Source organism: Podarcis bocagei (genome assembly GCF_964188305.1).
Source record: "Podarcis bocagei genome assembly, chromosome: 10".
Lineage (NCBI taxonomy): Eukaryota > Metazoa > Chordata > Lepidosauria > Squamata > Lacertidae > Podarcis > Podarcis bocagei.
This window is the reverse complement of record NC_138135.1, coordinates 6,030,322-6,047,793: the sequence shown is the minus strand read 5'-3', so window position 1 is coordinate 6,047,793 and position 17,472 is coordinate 6,030,322. Positions and strand designations below refer to the sequence as shown.

The 17,472-nt window shown below is 44.1% G+C and overlaps 2 protein-coding genes across 5 annotated transcripts in view; both read right to left on the bottom strand.

The window, feature by feature from the left end:
* Positions 1-17,472, bottom strand: part of LOC308595799 (C-type lectin LmsL-like) — a 123,580-nt gene that overhangs the window by 14,877 nt on the left and 91,231 nt on the right. The window lies entirely within an intron of this gene.
* LOC308595820 (C-type lectin-like) overlaps positions 12,674-17,472 on the bottom strand; it is a 50,211-nt gene continuing 45,412 nt past the window's right edge. For all 4 annotated transcript variants that reach the window (XM_081210555.1, XM_081210556.1, XM_081210554.1 and 1 more), the window contains one exon: positions 12,674-12,897. In XM_081210555.1, coding sequence (XP_081066681.1) covers positions 12,827-12,897 — 71 coding nt within the window. In that variant the 3' untranslated portion in view covers positions 12,674-12,826. The remainder of the gene's footprint in view (positions 12,898-17,472) is intronic.

Genomic DNA, 17,472 nt, shown 5'->3' with positions numbered 1-17,472 from the left:
AATGCTGTTTACCTTCCTGCCAGTGCGGTACCTATTTATCTACTTGCACTTTGACGTGCTTTTGAACTGCTAGGTTGGCAGGAGCAGGGACGGAGCAATGGGAGCTCACCCCATTGCAGGGATTCAAACTGCAGACCTTCTGAATGGCAAGTCCTAGGCTCTGTGGTTTAACCCACAGCGCCACCCGCTTCCTTGAGACTCCCTAGGGTAGTGTTAAAGCAGGATATCAAATCCAAACTCTTCTTACCTTTTTACCTAGTGGGGTAGAAGTGGAAGGATCATTAGGTGTGAGTGATCATGCCCTTCTGAAGTTTACTATACAGCGGAAAGGAGCAGCCAAGCATACTAGGACTCAATTTCTTGACTTTAAGAAAGCCGACTTCATAAAACTTAGGGAAGTGCTGGGTGAGATCCCATGGACAGTAATACTAAAAGGAAAGGGAACTGGCTGACTGACCGAACCCAAAGGGTGCTCATCAATGGTTCCTCTTCATCCTGGAGAAGAGTGACTAGTGGAGTGCCACAGGGTTCTGTCTTGGGCCCGGTCTTATTCAACATCTTTATCAACGACTTGGATGATGAACTCAAGGGCATCCTGATCAAATTTGCAGATGGCACCAAACTGGGAGGGGTGGCTGACACCCCAGAGGACAGGATCACACTTCAAAACGACCTTGACAGATTAGAGATCTGGGCAAAAACAAACAAGATGAACTTTAATAGGGAGAAATGTAAAGTATTGCACTTGGGCAAAAAAAAATGAGAGGCACAAATACAAGATGGGTGACACCTGGCTTGAGAGCAGTACATGTGAAAAGGACCTAGGAGTCTTGGTTGACCACAAACTTGACATGAGCCAACAGTGTGACGCGGCAGCTAAAAAAGCCAATGCAATTCTGGGCCTCATCAATAGGAATATAGCATCTAGATCAAGGGAAGTAATAGTGCCACTGTATTCTGCTCTGGTCAGACCTCACCTGGAGTACTGTGTCCAGTTCTGGGCACCACAGTTCAAAAAGGACACTGACAAACTGGAACGTGTCCAGAGGAGGGCAACCAAAATGGTCAAAGGCCTGGAAATGATGCCTTATGAGGAACAGCTAAGGGAGCTGGGCATGTTTAGCCTGGAGAAGAGGAGGTTAAGGGGTGATATGATAGCCATGCTCAAATATATAAAAGGATGTCACATAGAGGAGGGAGAAAGGTTGTTTTCTGCTGCTCCAGAGAAGCGGACACGGAGCAATGGCTCCAAACTACAAGAAAGAAGATTCCACCTAAACATTAGGAAGAACTTTCTGACAGTAAGAGCTGTTTGACAGTGGAATTTGCTGCCAAGGAGTGTGGTGGAGTCTCCTTCTTTGGAGGTCTTTAAGCAGAGGCTTGACAACCATATGTCAGGAGTGCTCTGATGGTGTTTCCTGCTTGGCAGGGGGTTGGACTCGATGGCCCTTGTGGTCTCTTCCAACTCTATGATTCTATGATTCTATGATTCTATGACCTTTAGCTCCAGCACGCAAAGCAGGTGCTCTTTTGCTGACCTACGGCCTTTCCTGGTAGCCTCAAACTGCTGATCACTGGAGAGACTTAAGGAGCAAATGGAGTTCAGAGCAGCAATCGTGCAACGCCCCTACAGCACTGACTGCTGAAGTTTTAGTATGGGATTAGAAGGAGTCTTGTCGCTCTGAACTAAGTCGTGCACCTTAGACGGCAAAGAAATTGGGGATATGCAATGCAAGGCGTGCAACCTTCATTGCATTCCCTGCTCTAGGATGTTGTTGTTTAGTCGTTTAGTCGTGTCCGACTCTTCGTGACCCCCTGGATCAGAGCACGCCAGGCACTTCTGTCTTCCACTGTTTCCCGCAGTTTGGTCAGACTCATGTTTGTAGCTTTGACAACACTGTCCAACCATCTTGTCCTCTGTCGTCCCCTTCTCCTTGTGCCCTCCATCTTTCCCAACATCAGGGTCTTTTCCAGGGAGTCTTCTCTTCTCATGAGGTGGCCAAAGTATTGGAGCCTCAGCTTCAGGATCGGTCCTTCCAGTGAGCACTCAGGGCTCATTTCCTTCAGAATGGAGAGGTTTGATCTTCTTGCAGTCCATGGGACTCTCAAGAGTCTCCTCCAGCACCATAATTCAAAAGCACCCATTCTTCGGCGTTCAGCCTTCTTGATGGTCCAGCTCTCACTTCCATACATCACTACTGGGAAAACCATGGCTTTAACTATACGGACCTTTGTTGGCAAGGTGATGTCTCTGCTTTTTAAGATGCTGTCTAGGTTTTGTTGGTTTGCAAGCCCCCTCCATAGAGGCTGGCCCCTCTCACTGTCCTCGGAGCTTGCTTACCGGTAACCTCCTCTGGCTGATATCCAGACAGACCAGGGAGATTTTGATAGGCGACATTTTCCCAAGCATGGGTAAAATGCACAACCCCTCCCTCCTGCTTCCGCAGGGGAAAGAAAATAAGTCAGAAATCTATTTACATGATGTTTATTTCTGACATTACAGCACTAGAGAAAAACACGTCCTTTCAGTTCAGTTCTTCTAGCAAGTCTGACAAACTTCCTGAACATGCGCAAATGGAAGGTTTCAGATTACACTGTTCACAGAGACTTATCCAGCCTGTGAACGTCCTGGGAAATTCTTCTTTCCCACAGATAGGTGCATCATTTGATGTCAACAATCTGTGTGTCCCCAGCGGTGATGTTTCCATATACTGACATCCTCCCCCATATGAATCATCGTTAGCTGCGGACAAAGCTTGATCCAGAGAAGAAAACAAATAGTTGTTATACATATAACAATCCCCTGTTGTTTCAGTTCCACCCTTGGAACTACCCGCCACTGGTTTCACCAATGTAACTCTCTGGTTGTCTGACTTCCAAGGAATGAGTGCATCTGCATTACCTTGGTTAGGGAACGTAGTGTTACGTTTAGCAACTCCCTGTTGTGTCTTTGTCTCTGACTTAGACATACCCTTAACCTGGCTTGATTTGTCAACAATAGTAATGCATGCAACAGCTGAACTAGCAAACTCTTGTGAATATCTCTTGGGTGGTACTCCCTTTGTTATTCTCTCAGACCTGCGTATGAGGTGCTGATCCTCCTTGCTGACTGGTTCAGTCTCTGGACTTTTTGAAGAACCAGTTCCAATAGTAAACAGTGGTTCATCCTTAACCTGTGAAAATCTAGCTTTTGTGTGTGAACCTTTCTCAATAACTGTGTCAACAGAACTCTCTGAGCTTTCTGTGTCACTTTCAGTACCACTATAATCAGAATAATCAAATTCACCATCTGAATCATCATCAGCGGGAAATGTGTGAAAAATTACATTCTCCTGTCCAGGAGCATTCTCTAGAAATTTTGTGAGAATCACCTGACCAGATTCAGACAAAATTACTCTGTAGAGACCCTTTTCATAACCCACAAAAATGCCTCTGGCATGCTTCACCCCATCTGGAGTTTCCGCCCTGAATTGAGATCCAAAAACCCTAAAATGTGCTAGAGAAGGTTTTCTTTGGAATAGCTTCTGAAAAGGAGAACATTCCATGCCCTTTGAAACCTTTCTCACCCACGTGTAACAAAAACATGATAAAGATTCAGCCCAAAACTCATGTGGCAAGTGTGAACTCAGCAATTGTGCCTTCATGCCATTTTGCAACTCTCTGTTCACTTTTACACAGACAGTTTTGTTCCATGCAGCCTCTGAAACAGCAACCTTGTGCTCTATCCCTTGCTTCTCAAGGAAATCCTGAAAATCCTGTGAAAGAAAATTTGGTTTCTCATCTGTGAAAAGAAAATCAATTTTAGCATCATGAACATTCTTAATCTTATCACAAAACTCCTTAAACCTTTCTAAGGTTTCTCTGGGATTCTGCAACATGTAAATCCTTACATATTGAGAAAAATGATCAACAAATACAGGATAGTATTTTGCATTGCCTCTAGAAGGTGCTAAAGGACCAATTACATCAGCATACACTCGCTGAAAAACTTTGTTAATCTTTGTTGCCTTTCCTCTCGTGTCTTCTTTCGAGATACCTGCAAGAGAAACCATTTTAGATTCACATGCTGTACACATTTTATAATCACTTTCATCAAATGTCAACAGATATAGTCCGTCTTTCTCTCTGGCAGAAAGATACAGCTCTCCATCTTTGTAGATTTTGCAGCTTTCCTCATCATACGATAACACCAGTTTCTTCTTAGTGATTTGAGAAACACTCAACAGATTGTACTTTAAACCTGGAACAAAATAAACATTGTTTATAGTCAAGTTCAGGCTTTCTAGATACACAGTTCCAATCCCGGTTGCTTCCATTTCCTGACCATTGGCCAGTTTCACAGTGAAGCGTTGCTTCTCAAACGTAGAAAACAGTTCCCGGCGTGATGTCATGTGTTGCGTCGCTCCTGTGTCTACAATAAATGAGTTCTCCACGGATGATGTGACTTTTAGTGACATCAAAGCCATATCTGGTTTTGCCTGGGACTGGGTACGACCTTTGCTTGAAGCCTCAGGCTTTACAGAGCTCCCTCTAGCTCCTTTCTCCTGATGTGGTGTCTCCTGACAAACAGCGTTCTGAGCTACGGCTTTCTCCTCTGTAGCAGTTGTAGTGGGGGTGCTTGATTCCCGAGCTTCACTCCCCCATCAGCAACAGCATCAGCAGCAACAGTCTCTCCACTTCCCTGTTGTGGCTCAAAGCTCCTCCCAGCTTTCGATGAGCTCTCAAGAATTTGGCTAGCTTCATCTTGGCTCTCCCCCTTTGGCGCAACCAATTCTCGGTCCTTGCTTCCCACCCCAGCTTCACAAGCTTTGCGGAGTGACTCCCAAGCGACCTTTGGTTCTTGTGCACCCTTTAGGACTGGCGCAAGATGAGCGCCCACATTTTCTGCCAAAATTCTTAGGACACGCTGCTTCAATTCACTTTGAACTGCAGCCTTCTCCCCCTGTCCTTGTACAGCAACAGGCTGTGGTTTTTGGACTAAGTCCCATAATTGCTGTCCCACCAGCAAAAATTCCATATCAAATGACCATTCTAGCCAGTTTTGGCTATTCAATTTCTGAGAGAACAGAGCCATCTTTAATCCAAGCTGCAGCTTCAGCTACAAACTGGAAAATCCAAGAGTCTATTGGGCTGTTTACAAGCTGCTTGCACTTGGCAGTCAGCCCAGCTGTCTGGAATTTTCCCTTCCCGAGAATTTGTAAACAAAAAGCCTTCGCTGCAATCCAACAGCAATCAGCAAGCTGCACTCTGCTTTGGAAAGTCCCCTTTCCAACAGTTTGTTTACAACAAGCGTTGCTGAAAAACACTCAGCCGTGCTTTCGTTTGTGAAGCTTCTTTTCTCTCTTTGCTTTAAGCTAACCAGCTCATAAATTTAGCTCAAAAAATACTCATGACCTGTCGCTTAGCAATGGAACTTCTTATCAGCTCTGGAATGCGAAGTATGTGGCTGCTTCTCTCCGCTCTGTTTTATCCAAAACAGGAGCCTTTTTCTCAGGGAACCAAAGACTTTTCAATTCGCGTTCACCATCCAGCCATAAATCAGCATCGCAGAGGTACATGGATCGCTGCTTATCAGCAAAAAAACAACAACCAATGTCTCCCACCTGGTGCTCAGCCGTCTTGTTGTTGCAACCATCGGGCTCTGCTACCATTTGTTGGTTTGCAAGCCCCCTCCACAGAGGCTGGCCCCTCTCACTGTCCTCGGAGCTTGCTTACCGGTAACCTCCTCTGGCTGATATCCAGACAGACCAGGGAGATTTTGATAGGCGACATTTTCCCAAGCATGGGTAAAATGCACACACACCCCTCCTCCTGCTTCCGCAGGGGAAAGAAAATAAGTCAGAAATCTATTTACATGATGTTTATTTCTGACATTACAGCACTAGAGAAAAACACGTCCTTTCAGTTCAGTTCTTCTAGCAAGTCTGACAAACTTCCTGAACATGCGCAAATGGAAGGTTTGACCATATTGTCAGGAAAGCTTTATTTATTGTCTGGACTAAATATAAAGACTTACTTGAAAACAAGACTCCGAGGTGGTTATCACCGACGGAGGCCAAGGCCATAAAACTACGTAACATGGAGAGTGGCTGGGTAAAATACTGTGAGATAATAGAAAGAGTTGGTGATACTTGGAGGTTGCAGAGTTTTGAAAAATTGAAAGGAAAGGTGCGAGACTGGTTTCACTACGCCCAAATCCTAGAGATTTTTAAAAAGGATAAAAAAATTGGTTTCCAGGTGGAAAAATCAAAATTAGAAACAGAATTACTTGAACCAAAGACGAGAGTCCTCTCGAGAATGTATAACTTGCTGCTTAAATGGAACACACAAGATGAGGTAGTTAAATCAGCCATGATAAAATGGGCACAAGACATTGGGTACAACATTATGTTTGAAGACTGGGAAAGGTTATGGACCACCGGTATGAAATTCATGGCATGTAATGCCTTGAAAGAAAACATTATGAAAATGGTATATAGGTGGTACATGACCCCAGTCAAGTTAGCAAAGATGTATCATCTGTCTGATAATAAATGTTGGAAATGTAAAGAGGCTGAAGGAACGTTCTTCCACCTCTGGTGGACATGCCCGAGGGTGAAGGCCTTCTGGGAAATGATATATAACGAGTTGAAAAAGGTATTTAGGTATACCTTTCACAAGAAACCAGAGGCCTTCCTCTTGGGCATTGTGGGCCAGAGAGTGTCAAAGAAGGACAGAACTTTCTTTTTATATGCAACAACAGCAGCAAGAATTCTTATAGCTAAACATTGGAAGACACAAGAGCTACCCACGCTGGAAGAGTGGCAGACGCAACTGATTGACTACATGGAATTAGCTGAAATGACTGGCAGAATCCGAGACCTCGGAGAAGAAGCAATAGAAGAGGACTGGAAAAAAATTAAGGACTATTTACAAAAATATTATAAGTTATATGAATGTTGAAAATTTGCTAAGTTTTGGTGAAATTAGCTTCAGTAATTAAATTTGAGAATGGTGGAAATTAGGTTATAATTATGAAAGAACTAAAGTTTAGAGTAATGTCTCTATATTAGGACCGATGATGGGGAAAAGTGAATTAATAACAAGTATTCTAAATCTAAAGATAATTAGACGAAAAAAGAAAAAACGCATGAAACAAGGTAACAATTTGCTGTCATTTTTATCGTAAAGAATGCAGGGGGCGGAGGATGTGGGGAAGTCCAGTAGATCATGAAAAATTGTATGGAAAATATGAATATGTCCTTCTTTTTTATTTTTTTCTTTCTTCTTTCTGTAAAACCGCTTTTGTTGAGATATTGTTTATGTTATTGACCCTGGAAAAAAGCAATAAAAAATATTTATAAAAAAACAAAAAAAAAAACAAATGGAAGGTTTGAGATTACACTGTTCACAGAGACTTATCCAGCCTGTGAACGTCCTGGGAAATTCTTCTTTCCCACAGATAGGCGCATCATTTGATGTCAACAATCTGTGTGTCCGCAGCGGTGATGTTTCCATATACTGACAGGTTTGCCATTGCCTTTCTCCCAAGGAGCAGGCATCTTTTAATTTTGTGGCTGCTGTCACCATCTGCACTGATCATGGAGCCCAAGAAAGTAAAATCTCTCACTGCCTCCATTTCTTCCCCTTCTATTTGCCAGGAGGTGATGGGACCAGTGGCCATGATCTTTGTTTTTTTGATGTTGAGCTTCAGACCATATTTTGCGCTCTCCTCTTTCACCCTCATTAAAAGGATCTTTAATTCCTCCTCACTTTCTGCCATCAAGGTTGTGTCATCTGCATATCTGAGGTTGTTGATATTTCTTCCGGCGATCTTAATTCCGGCTTGCGATTCATCCAGCCCAGCCTTTCGCATGATGAATTCTGCATATCAGTTAAATAAGCAGGGAGACAATATACAGCCTTGCCGTACTCCTTTCCCAATTTTGAACCAATCAGTTGTTCCATATCCAGTTCTAGGATGCTCTAGGATGCTTCCCCACAATTTATAAATTAATCACCCTGCTGCCAAGGAGGACCTTAGCATGACTGTCCGAGTTTGTTTGCTTTCCCCCTTTCCTCCTTCCTCTTCTTTTTCGTTGCTGTGTTTGTTAGACTGCAAGGCCAAGATAAAGTGCGAGATTGGTTACACTATTCTCAGATTAAAGAGGTTTTTAATCCGGACAAAAAGATAGGATTCCAGGTGGAAAAATCGAAAATAGAAACAGAACTGTTAGAACCTAAGACCAAGGTACTTTCAAAAATGTACAACTTGCTGTTAAAATGGAATACACAAGATGAAACGGTTAAATCAGCTATGATAAAATGGGCACAGGACATTGGGTATAACATTATGTTTGCTGACTGGGAAAGGTTATGGACTACCGGTGTGAAGTTCACGGCATGTAATACCTTGAAAGAAAATATTATGAAAATGATATATAGGTGGTACATGACCCCAGTCAAGCTTGCAAAAATATATCACCTGCCTGACAATAAATGTTGGAAATGTAAAGAAACTGAAGGAACATTCTTTCACCTCTGGTGGACTTGCCCTAGGGTCAAGGCTTTCTGGGAAATGATCTATAATGAATTGAAAAAGGTATTTAAGTATACCTTCTCTAAGAAACCAGAGGCCTTTCTTCTGGGTATTGTAGGCCAGAGGGTGTTAAAGAAGGATCGAACTTTCTTTATGTACGCAACAACAGCAGCAAGAATACTCATCGCGAAATATTGGAAGACCCAAGATTTGCCCACCGTGGAAGAATGGCAGACGCAACTGATAGACTACATGGAACTGGCAGAAATGACTGGCAGCATCCGAGACCTGGGAGAAGAGGCAGTGGAAGAGGACTGGAAAAAGTTTAAGGACTATTTACAAAAACATTGTAAATTGTATGAATGTTAAGAAGGATGCAGGACTGAAAACAACACGGCACCAGCAATTTAGTTGAAAGAAATATGAGAATAAGTGAGATCTGAGAAAAAGATAAATTTTGGAATAACATTATGTCTAAATTAAGTATTTAAGTATTTGATAAAAATATTTAAAGTCGGAGACATAATATTTGAAAATTACAAAATAAGAGTTGAAACAAGGTGATAAATTGCTGTTTATAATTTTATAATTGGGAACGCAGGAATGGGAGATGTGAGGAAGTCCAAAAGGTTAAGAAAATATGGTTGTTGGATATTTGATTTTGTTGTATGTTCTCTATTATATGTCCTCTATTATATGTTAATCTTTTTGCTTTTTTCTGTTTTTCTTTGTTTGTTGTATTTTGGTGATGGTTTTATATGTGTTTGGTGAATTTAATGTTTAAAATTCTTAATAAATATTTTTTATAAAAAAAATAAAAATAGAATCGTGCATTTATAGAACTGTAGAGTTGAAAGGGACCCCTCAGCTCACCTAGTCCAAACCCCTGAAATGCGGGAGCAAAAACAGACCTATTTTAAACTTTAACATGGTTAAAGCTCTAAGGGAAACTGAATAGCATCTTGGAAGGCATCTGCAAATTAAGATCGAGAGGATGCAGAGGTTTTTTTAAAAAAAATCCCAAACCATAATTCCAGGCCTCCAGGAGACAATTAGATGTTAAGGTCCTGATCAGAGCAATTATCTCCCTCTTCCCTGGCCAGCCACCATTTTGTTTTCTTTTTCTTCTTCTCAGAACTTTTCTTTGGCTCCCAGCATCCTGTACTTCCTGAAGGGTGATGGCTGTTTCCATCAAACCATTGTTTTATTTTTGCCTTCATTTACAAATTAGTTTTTCAAATGATAAATGCTGCAAAGCCCCTGAAATTTTCCTTCATCTCCAGCTTAATTGTAAACACTCATGAGTTGACCCAGTTTCTTCTTGGGCTTCCCAGAGTGTTTAGGAGGAAACATCCCTTCTTCTGGAGTCAGCAATAGTCATACCTCGTGTTGCGTAACCTCCAGTTTACAGAATCTTCGGGTTACGGCTGCGGCAAACCTGGAAGTGGGTTTGCCACTTGCGCATGCGCAGAAACGCTCTGCAGCGCAGCGCATGTGAGCAGAAGTGATCCTCTGGTTACAGAATTTTTGGGATACGGCAGGGTCTCTGGAACTGATCCCGTTCATAACCTGAGGTACCACTGTACTCACCTTTCTAAATGTTCCTAGAATGTGCCATTTTCTTCATTTTAATCCATGGGTAGGCAAAGTAAGGCCAGGGGGCCAGATCTGGACCAATCGCCTTCTAAATCCGGCCCACGGACGGTCAGGGAATCAGCATGTTTTTACATGAATAGAATGTGTGCTTTTATTTAAAATGCATCTCTGGGTTATTTGTGGGGCATAGGAATTCCTTCTTTTTTTTCTTAAAAGTATAGTCCGACCCCCACAATGTCTGAGGGACAGCGGACCGGCCTCCTGCTGAAAAAGTTTGCTGACCCTTGTTTTAATCTCTACACTCTTCTACAAATGTTTTTAGAAACATTTCCTCACCAAGAAAGCTCACCAATACAGTGTTCAGAGCTAGTGAACAGAAAACCCCAAATTCCAACAGAGATCTGAAAGAGTCTTTCATATAGGATGGCACAATTACCTTATGACCCTCAGAATACATTGTGAGATCTGTGCTATAGAACAGGGTTCACTTAGTGTTGAGTTATGATATTCCCTAAAATTGTCAGCCTTATCCATCACATCAGATGCTCATGATTCAGAAATGTTTGGCTAGAAGGAAATGTCTCCATGATCCAAAGGACATTCCGTACTTTTCCGTGTATAAGACAAGAGTTTTTTCTTATGAAATAATGTCAAAAATGGGGGGTCATTTTATAAAAGGACAGTGCAGAGTTGGGACGGGGGAATTGGTTGCTGCCGCAAGCAGGAGTTTTTCTGCGGCAATTGGGCGGGTGATTGGTGGCTGCGGCAAAGGCTGCTGTCAATTGGCTGTTGCAGCGGCAATTGGGCGGCAGCTGGCAGCAAGCGGACAGACTATTGGTGGGTTTGGTGATGCGTGCAGTTGCCATCGTCAGTCTTGCGGGTGTGTGATTTTTTGCAATCCCCCCCAAGAAAGCTCAACAACTCTGGGCAATCTCCCCCCATTTTCTTAATTTTGTGTCCCCAAAATAGGGGGTGTCATACATGGGGTTGTGGTTTATAGATGGTAAGCAGTTATTAGATTTTTAGATAAGGTGATTAATTCCCCGAAGAAGAAACCTGCAACTAATCCATTTATATTAGTATATTACTTTGGTTTGAATGAACCTAAAGACATTCCCGCATAATGTACGGGAATATGTACGGGAATATGTATGGGAATATATCTGAGGGTGCGACAGGTGTCAGAGGGCCAAAGGGGAAAGAACTGCACCAGCAGGGTTACTGGAATCCTTACTGACACCGGGGAGGCCCTAGGGGTGGTGTCCATTGATTTTATGACAGATCTGCCCAAGTCAAGGGGGAAAGACAACGGTGATGGTGGTGGTCGATCTACTGACCAAAATGTGTTACTTCGTGGCCTGCTCCCATGTGGTGTCAGCCAAGGAGACAGCCAAGCTGTTTGTGGATCACATTTTTAGGCTGCATGGAACTCCATTAAGGGTCGTCTCTGATCGCGGAAGACAGTTTACCTTGCGGTTCTGGCGTAAACTCATGAGCCTGCTGCAGGTAGAGGTGAGCTTCTCAATGGCTAGGCACTCAGAAACCAACGGGCAGGCCGAGAGAGTGAACGGCATATTGCAGCAGTACCTACGCTGCGACGTCAGTGAGAGGCAGAATGATTGGGTGGGTGGAGAAATTGGCGCTAGCTGAGTTTGCGTATAACAACGCTGAACATGTGTCCATACATGTGTCCATTGGGATGAGCCCCTTTATGGCCAACTATGGGCCTTCCCAGGGTGTGGAGAGGAGGAATGGAGTGTGCCAGCTGCAGAGCAATTTGCAGAAGATATGGAGGGACTCTCAGATTGCTATTGTGCCTATCAGGTGGTTGCTTGAGAGCGAACAGGCAAGATCCCTCACTGGTCTTTTCAAAAGCTTTATGATTGGTGTGAAGCATTTACATTGCAGAAAGCCTCAATTCCATGTCTTGCTCAGTCACTAGCAGAATCTGAGAGTGGACGGTCCTTAAACTTTCCCCAGCAGAGTAGTCTCTTGACCCCCATCTGACGCCTCCCCTCTCTGCGCGAAAACCTATTGCGCAGGGAAGGCTTGGGTAAAGGGGGACCTCCCTCCTCCCCGCTTTGCTCAGGCAAGGTGTCCTGGCTCTTCCTTGCATCCTCCGAGCCCTGCAGCTCTTCCCCACTAGAGGTGGGGCTTCCTTCCTCCACTGAGGTAGTACTGCTTCCCACAATCTTTGGGGGCTCTCTGTAATCCAGCTACCCTTCCACCTCTCGCCTCTGAGCTGATGGCAGTTCCCTGACACAGACTGATGCAGAAGCACAGGGCAACAGGACATTTAGAAGAGGGGCAGGACTTTTGCATCCTCTGTACACTGTGTCCAGACTTCCACCCAGGAAGTTTGACCCCCAGAAGCACAATCCATTGTCTCTCAAGACACAGGAATGCCTACAACCAACAACAATTTTTTTAAATGTTCCCCTTGGGGCAGAAAAGCAATTTCTTCACGGCACTCAGGTGGAGATGTCAGAACTTCTGTAAACCAAAGATGCTATGAATGGACGAAAGGAGAGGAGACAGAGAAACTCCAAGCCCTTGTGCTGATTTGAGAGAAAGTTTACTAGTATCAGAGGCCAGAGAAGAGAAGATCTGACCCACAGGCAGCCTATGGGGAAGGGGCATTGGAAGGCAGAATTCAGCTCCATATTCCTCAAAGGTCACTTAGCGTGTTGAAGCCTCGATAAACGGCTGCCCTCAGTACCTGGAATATCTGCAGAGATAGGAAAGGGCAGTTTCACAGTCACGGTCATTCCACTGCAGGTAATCTAGAGGGGAAAAGAGAGAAAAGGTGTCAGGCGTCCCTGTCCTTTCATGGCTTCTTCCCGCTGAAAGAAAATCTTAATTCAGACCTGGCAAAATGATCCCGATAAATTAAATTGGATGGCAGTTTCCACTCCCCACATTTGACCAAGCGATTTTTGTTTTCATTGTAATTGACAGAATCTAGGACAATTCCGGACTGCAGCGATTTATGTAGGAAATGGTTCAGTTTGGTTTTGTATTTTTTGTTAATGTTTTATTTATTTCAGCCAAACATAACTGTGCATGAGTGTTAGTTTGTGTATGAATGGGTTAAGATCATAGAGGTGTGCTCCTGGGTTCACTAGGTCATGCCCCCTCTTCTCTGATGAGGGAGCAAGTGAAGTCTTCACTCCTTGTCCCCCCCCTCTTTGCACCATGGTCAAGAAAGACGACGTGGCGACATGGGCTCCAAGCTTAGAGCACATGGTTGAAGCCACCATTTTGCATTTACTACCCAAGAATATTCTGCCTGTGTTTTCCTTGCTGCTGCTTGGATAAACCAAAGCAGGTTGGGGCACCTCCAAGAGACTCTCTCTCCCTATCTATCTATTTATCTATCATCTATCTATCTATCATCTCTCTCTATCATCTATCTATATCTATCTATCTATCTATCTATCTATCTATCTATCTATCTATCTATCTATCTATCATCTATATCTATCTATCTATCTATCTATCTATCTATCTATCTATCTATCATCTATCTATCTATCTATCTATCTATCATCTATATCTATCTATCTATCTATCTATCTATCTATCTATCTATCTATCTATCTATCTATCTATCATCTATCTATCTATCTATCTATCTATCATCATCTATCTATCTATCTATCATCTATCTATCATCTATCTATCTATATCATCTATATCTATCTATCATCTATCTATCTAATCTATATCTATCTATATCTATCTATCTATCTATCTATCTATCTATCATCTATCTATCTATCTATCTATCTATCTATCTATCATCATCATCTATCTATCTATCTATCTATCTATCATCTATCTATCTATCTATCTATCTATCTATCTATCTATCTATCTATCATCTATCTATCTATCTATCTATCATCATCATCTATCTATCTATCTATCTATCTATCTATCTATCTATCATCTATCTATCATCTATCTATCTATATCATCTATATCTATCTATCATCTATCTATCTAATCTATATCTATCTATCTATATCTATCTATCTATCTATCTATCTATCTATCTATCTATCTATCATCTATCTATCTATCTATCATCTATCTATCTATCATCTATCTATCTATCTATCATCTATCTATCTATCTATCTATCATCTATCTATCATCTATCTATATCATCTAGATCTATCTAGATCTATCTATCTATCTATCATCTATCTATCTATCATCTATCTATCTATCTATCATCTATCTATCTATCTATCTATCTATCTATCTATCTATCTATCTATCTATCTATCTATCATCTATCACAGTGTTTCCCAACCGGTGTTCCGCGGCACACTAGTGTGCCGTGGAACGTTGCCTTGTGTTCCGTGGGAGGGAGGCGGGCGAGTCGGGCGGCGAGAGTCGGGGCAGCGGCGGCGAGCACACGCGGTGTGGCGAGCGAGCTCCCTCCCACATCCCATCGCCGCTCGCTACTGGGCCTGCACATGCGCGAAGTTTTCGCGCATAGCCACTTCCGGGCCTGCCCCAGGAGGTGGGGTTGCAGGCATCACGCCCTTCCCCACGTGAGCGGGGGCTGGTCTCAGCCCCTGCGAGAGCAGGGGAATCCCATCCGGCCACGCCTCCTGGCCAGCCAATCGGCTGGCTGGAGGGGGCGTGGCTTGCCCTATTTAGGGCCGGAGCGGAGGGGGCTAGCCCTCTCTTCTCCGGCTAGCCCCATCGCCGCTCGCTACATCCCATCGCCGCTCGCTACTCGGTAACCACAGCTTGCAGTCCTCGGTAACCACAGCGACCCGAGGGAGGGGAGGGAACAGGGAAGTCGAGGGTGGCGGCGAGCCGCGATGACGTCAGTGGGCCACGCCGCCTCGCCCTGGCACGGTGTGAGAGCCCCGGCTAGTGGCGCGAGCTTCGGAATAAGTGGGATCCGCGTGCGCGAGACCGAGATCGCGGGTAAGGAGCTCAGCCCTGGGCAGGAGGAAGCGGGGCCGCACGTGCGGGCCACATCCCCACAGAGAGCGAGCCTCCCCCGGCCCACCACTCCGGGCAGGTCCACTCGCATGAGGGGGCGGCGATGGCGACGGCCAGCAGCTTGCCTGCAATGCCATCCCTCGAGCAGGCGAGGAGCCCGGAGGCTACCAGATGCGAGTCCTCTTTCCCACCCTGCTCGGGAGTCCAGAGCACTTGGTCGCATTCAGGATCTAGAGTGGGGAAGCGGGGCTTGTGTCTGGGCTGGACACATTGGGCTGCCTGTGCCGCTCGACCTGCGGGGAGAAATCAGGGTGGGAGTCACGACCGTGAGGCAGGGCTGCCAAGTGTGGCAGAAGAGGACACGGCCGTCGCACCTGTCCTTAGGTAGGATCTTCTTCCGTGTCGACCTGCTGCCCTAAAGTCTTGGCTTTTTTCTTGGCTTTTTGGCGGTTGGCACAGAAGGAAGGCAAGGGGGAGGGAAAAAAATTGAAACTTACACTTTCGTGCGTCCCTCCCGGCGTGACGCTGCGCGCTGACGTCACGGGGCTGTAATGGTGGTGTGCCTCGAGATTTTTTTCATGAAACAAGTGTGCCTTTGCCCAAAAAAGGTTGGGAAACACTGATCTATCATCTATCATCTATCATCTATCATCTATCATCTATCATCTATCATCTATCATCTATCATCTATCATCTATCATCTATCATCTATCATCTATCATCTATCATCTATCATCTATCATCTAATGCACAAAGCATGGGAAATAAACAAGATGAGCTTGAGCTCTTGGTACAGCAAACTAAATATGACATAATAGGCATCACTGAAACCTGGTGGGATAAGTCCCACGATTGGAATGTAATAATGGGGGGATACAATCTATTTCAGAGAAACAGACCAGACAAGAAAGGAGGAGGAGTGGCGTTATATGTCAGGGATGTGTATACCTGTGAAGAGATCCAAGATTTAGAACCTCAAAGCCAAAGTGAGAGCATTTGGGTCAAAATTAAGGGAGAGAAGAATAACAGGGACCTCATTGTGGGAGTTTACTACAGATCCCCAAGCCAAACGGAGGACATAGATGATGCCTTCCTGGAACAGATGGCCAAGCACGCAAAAGGAAGGGAGATAGTAGTAATGGGGGACTTCAATTACCCGGATATTTGTTGGATGTCAAACTCAGCCAAGAGCATAAGGTCAAACAGATTCCTCTCCGGCCTTGCAGACAACTTCATTGTCCAGAAAGTGGGAGAAGCAACAAGAGGAACAGCCATTTTAGATCTGGTCCTAACCAATGTTGATGATCTGGTTAGTGGGGTAGAAGTGGAAGGATCATTAGGCGCGAGTGATCATGCTCTTCTGAAGTTTACTATACAGCGGAAAGGAGCAGCCAAGCATACTAGGACTCAATTTCTTGACTTTAAGAAAGCTGACTTCATAAAACTTAGGGAAGTGCTGGGTGAGATCCCATGAACAGTAATACTAAAAGGAAAGGGAGTTCATGATGGCTGGGAGTTTGTTAAGAGGGAGATACTAAAAGCACAACGTCAGGCAATACCAATGAGACGGAAACATGGAAGGTGCCTAAAGAAGCCAGGGTGGCTATCTAAAGAACTTTTAACTGAGTTACGATTAAAAAAGGATGTGTACAAAAAATGGAAAAGGGGGGAAACCACCAAAGAGGAATTCAAACAAATAGCCAGCACGTGTAGACACAAAGTCAGAAAAGCTAAAGCACAGAATGAACTCAGGCTTGCTAGAGAGGTTAAAAGCAACAAAAAAGGCTTCTATGGGTATGTTCGTAGCAAAAGGAAGAACAAAGAAACAGTGGGGTCACTCAGAGGAGAAGATGGTGAAATGCAAACAGGGGACACAGAAAGGGCTGAACTCCTCAATGCCTTCTTTGCCTCAGTCTTCTCTGATAAGGAAAACAATGCCCGACCTGAAGAATTTGGAGCAAATGATTCAACAAAGGAAACACAGCCCAGAATAACTAAGGAGATAGTACAAGAATACTTGGCCAGTTTAGATGTATTCAAGTCTCCAGGGCCAGATGAACTGCATCCAAGAGTATTAAAAGAACTGGCAGATGTGATCTCAGAACCACTGGCAGTCATCTTTGAGAATTCCTGGAGAACAGGCGAAGTCCCGGCAGACTGGAGGAGGGCAAATGTTGTCCCTATTTTCAAAAAGGGGAAAAGAGAGGACCCAAATAATTACCGCCCAGTCAGTCTGACATCAATACCAGGGAAGATTCTGGAGCAGATCATTAAGCAAACAGTCTGTGCGCACCTAGAAAGGAATGCTGTGATCACCAATAGTCAGCATGGATTTCTGAAAAATAAGTCATGCCAGACTAACCTGATCTCGTTTTTTGACAGAATTACAA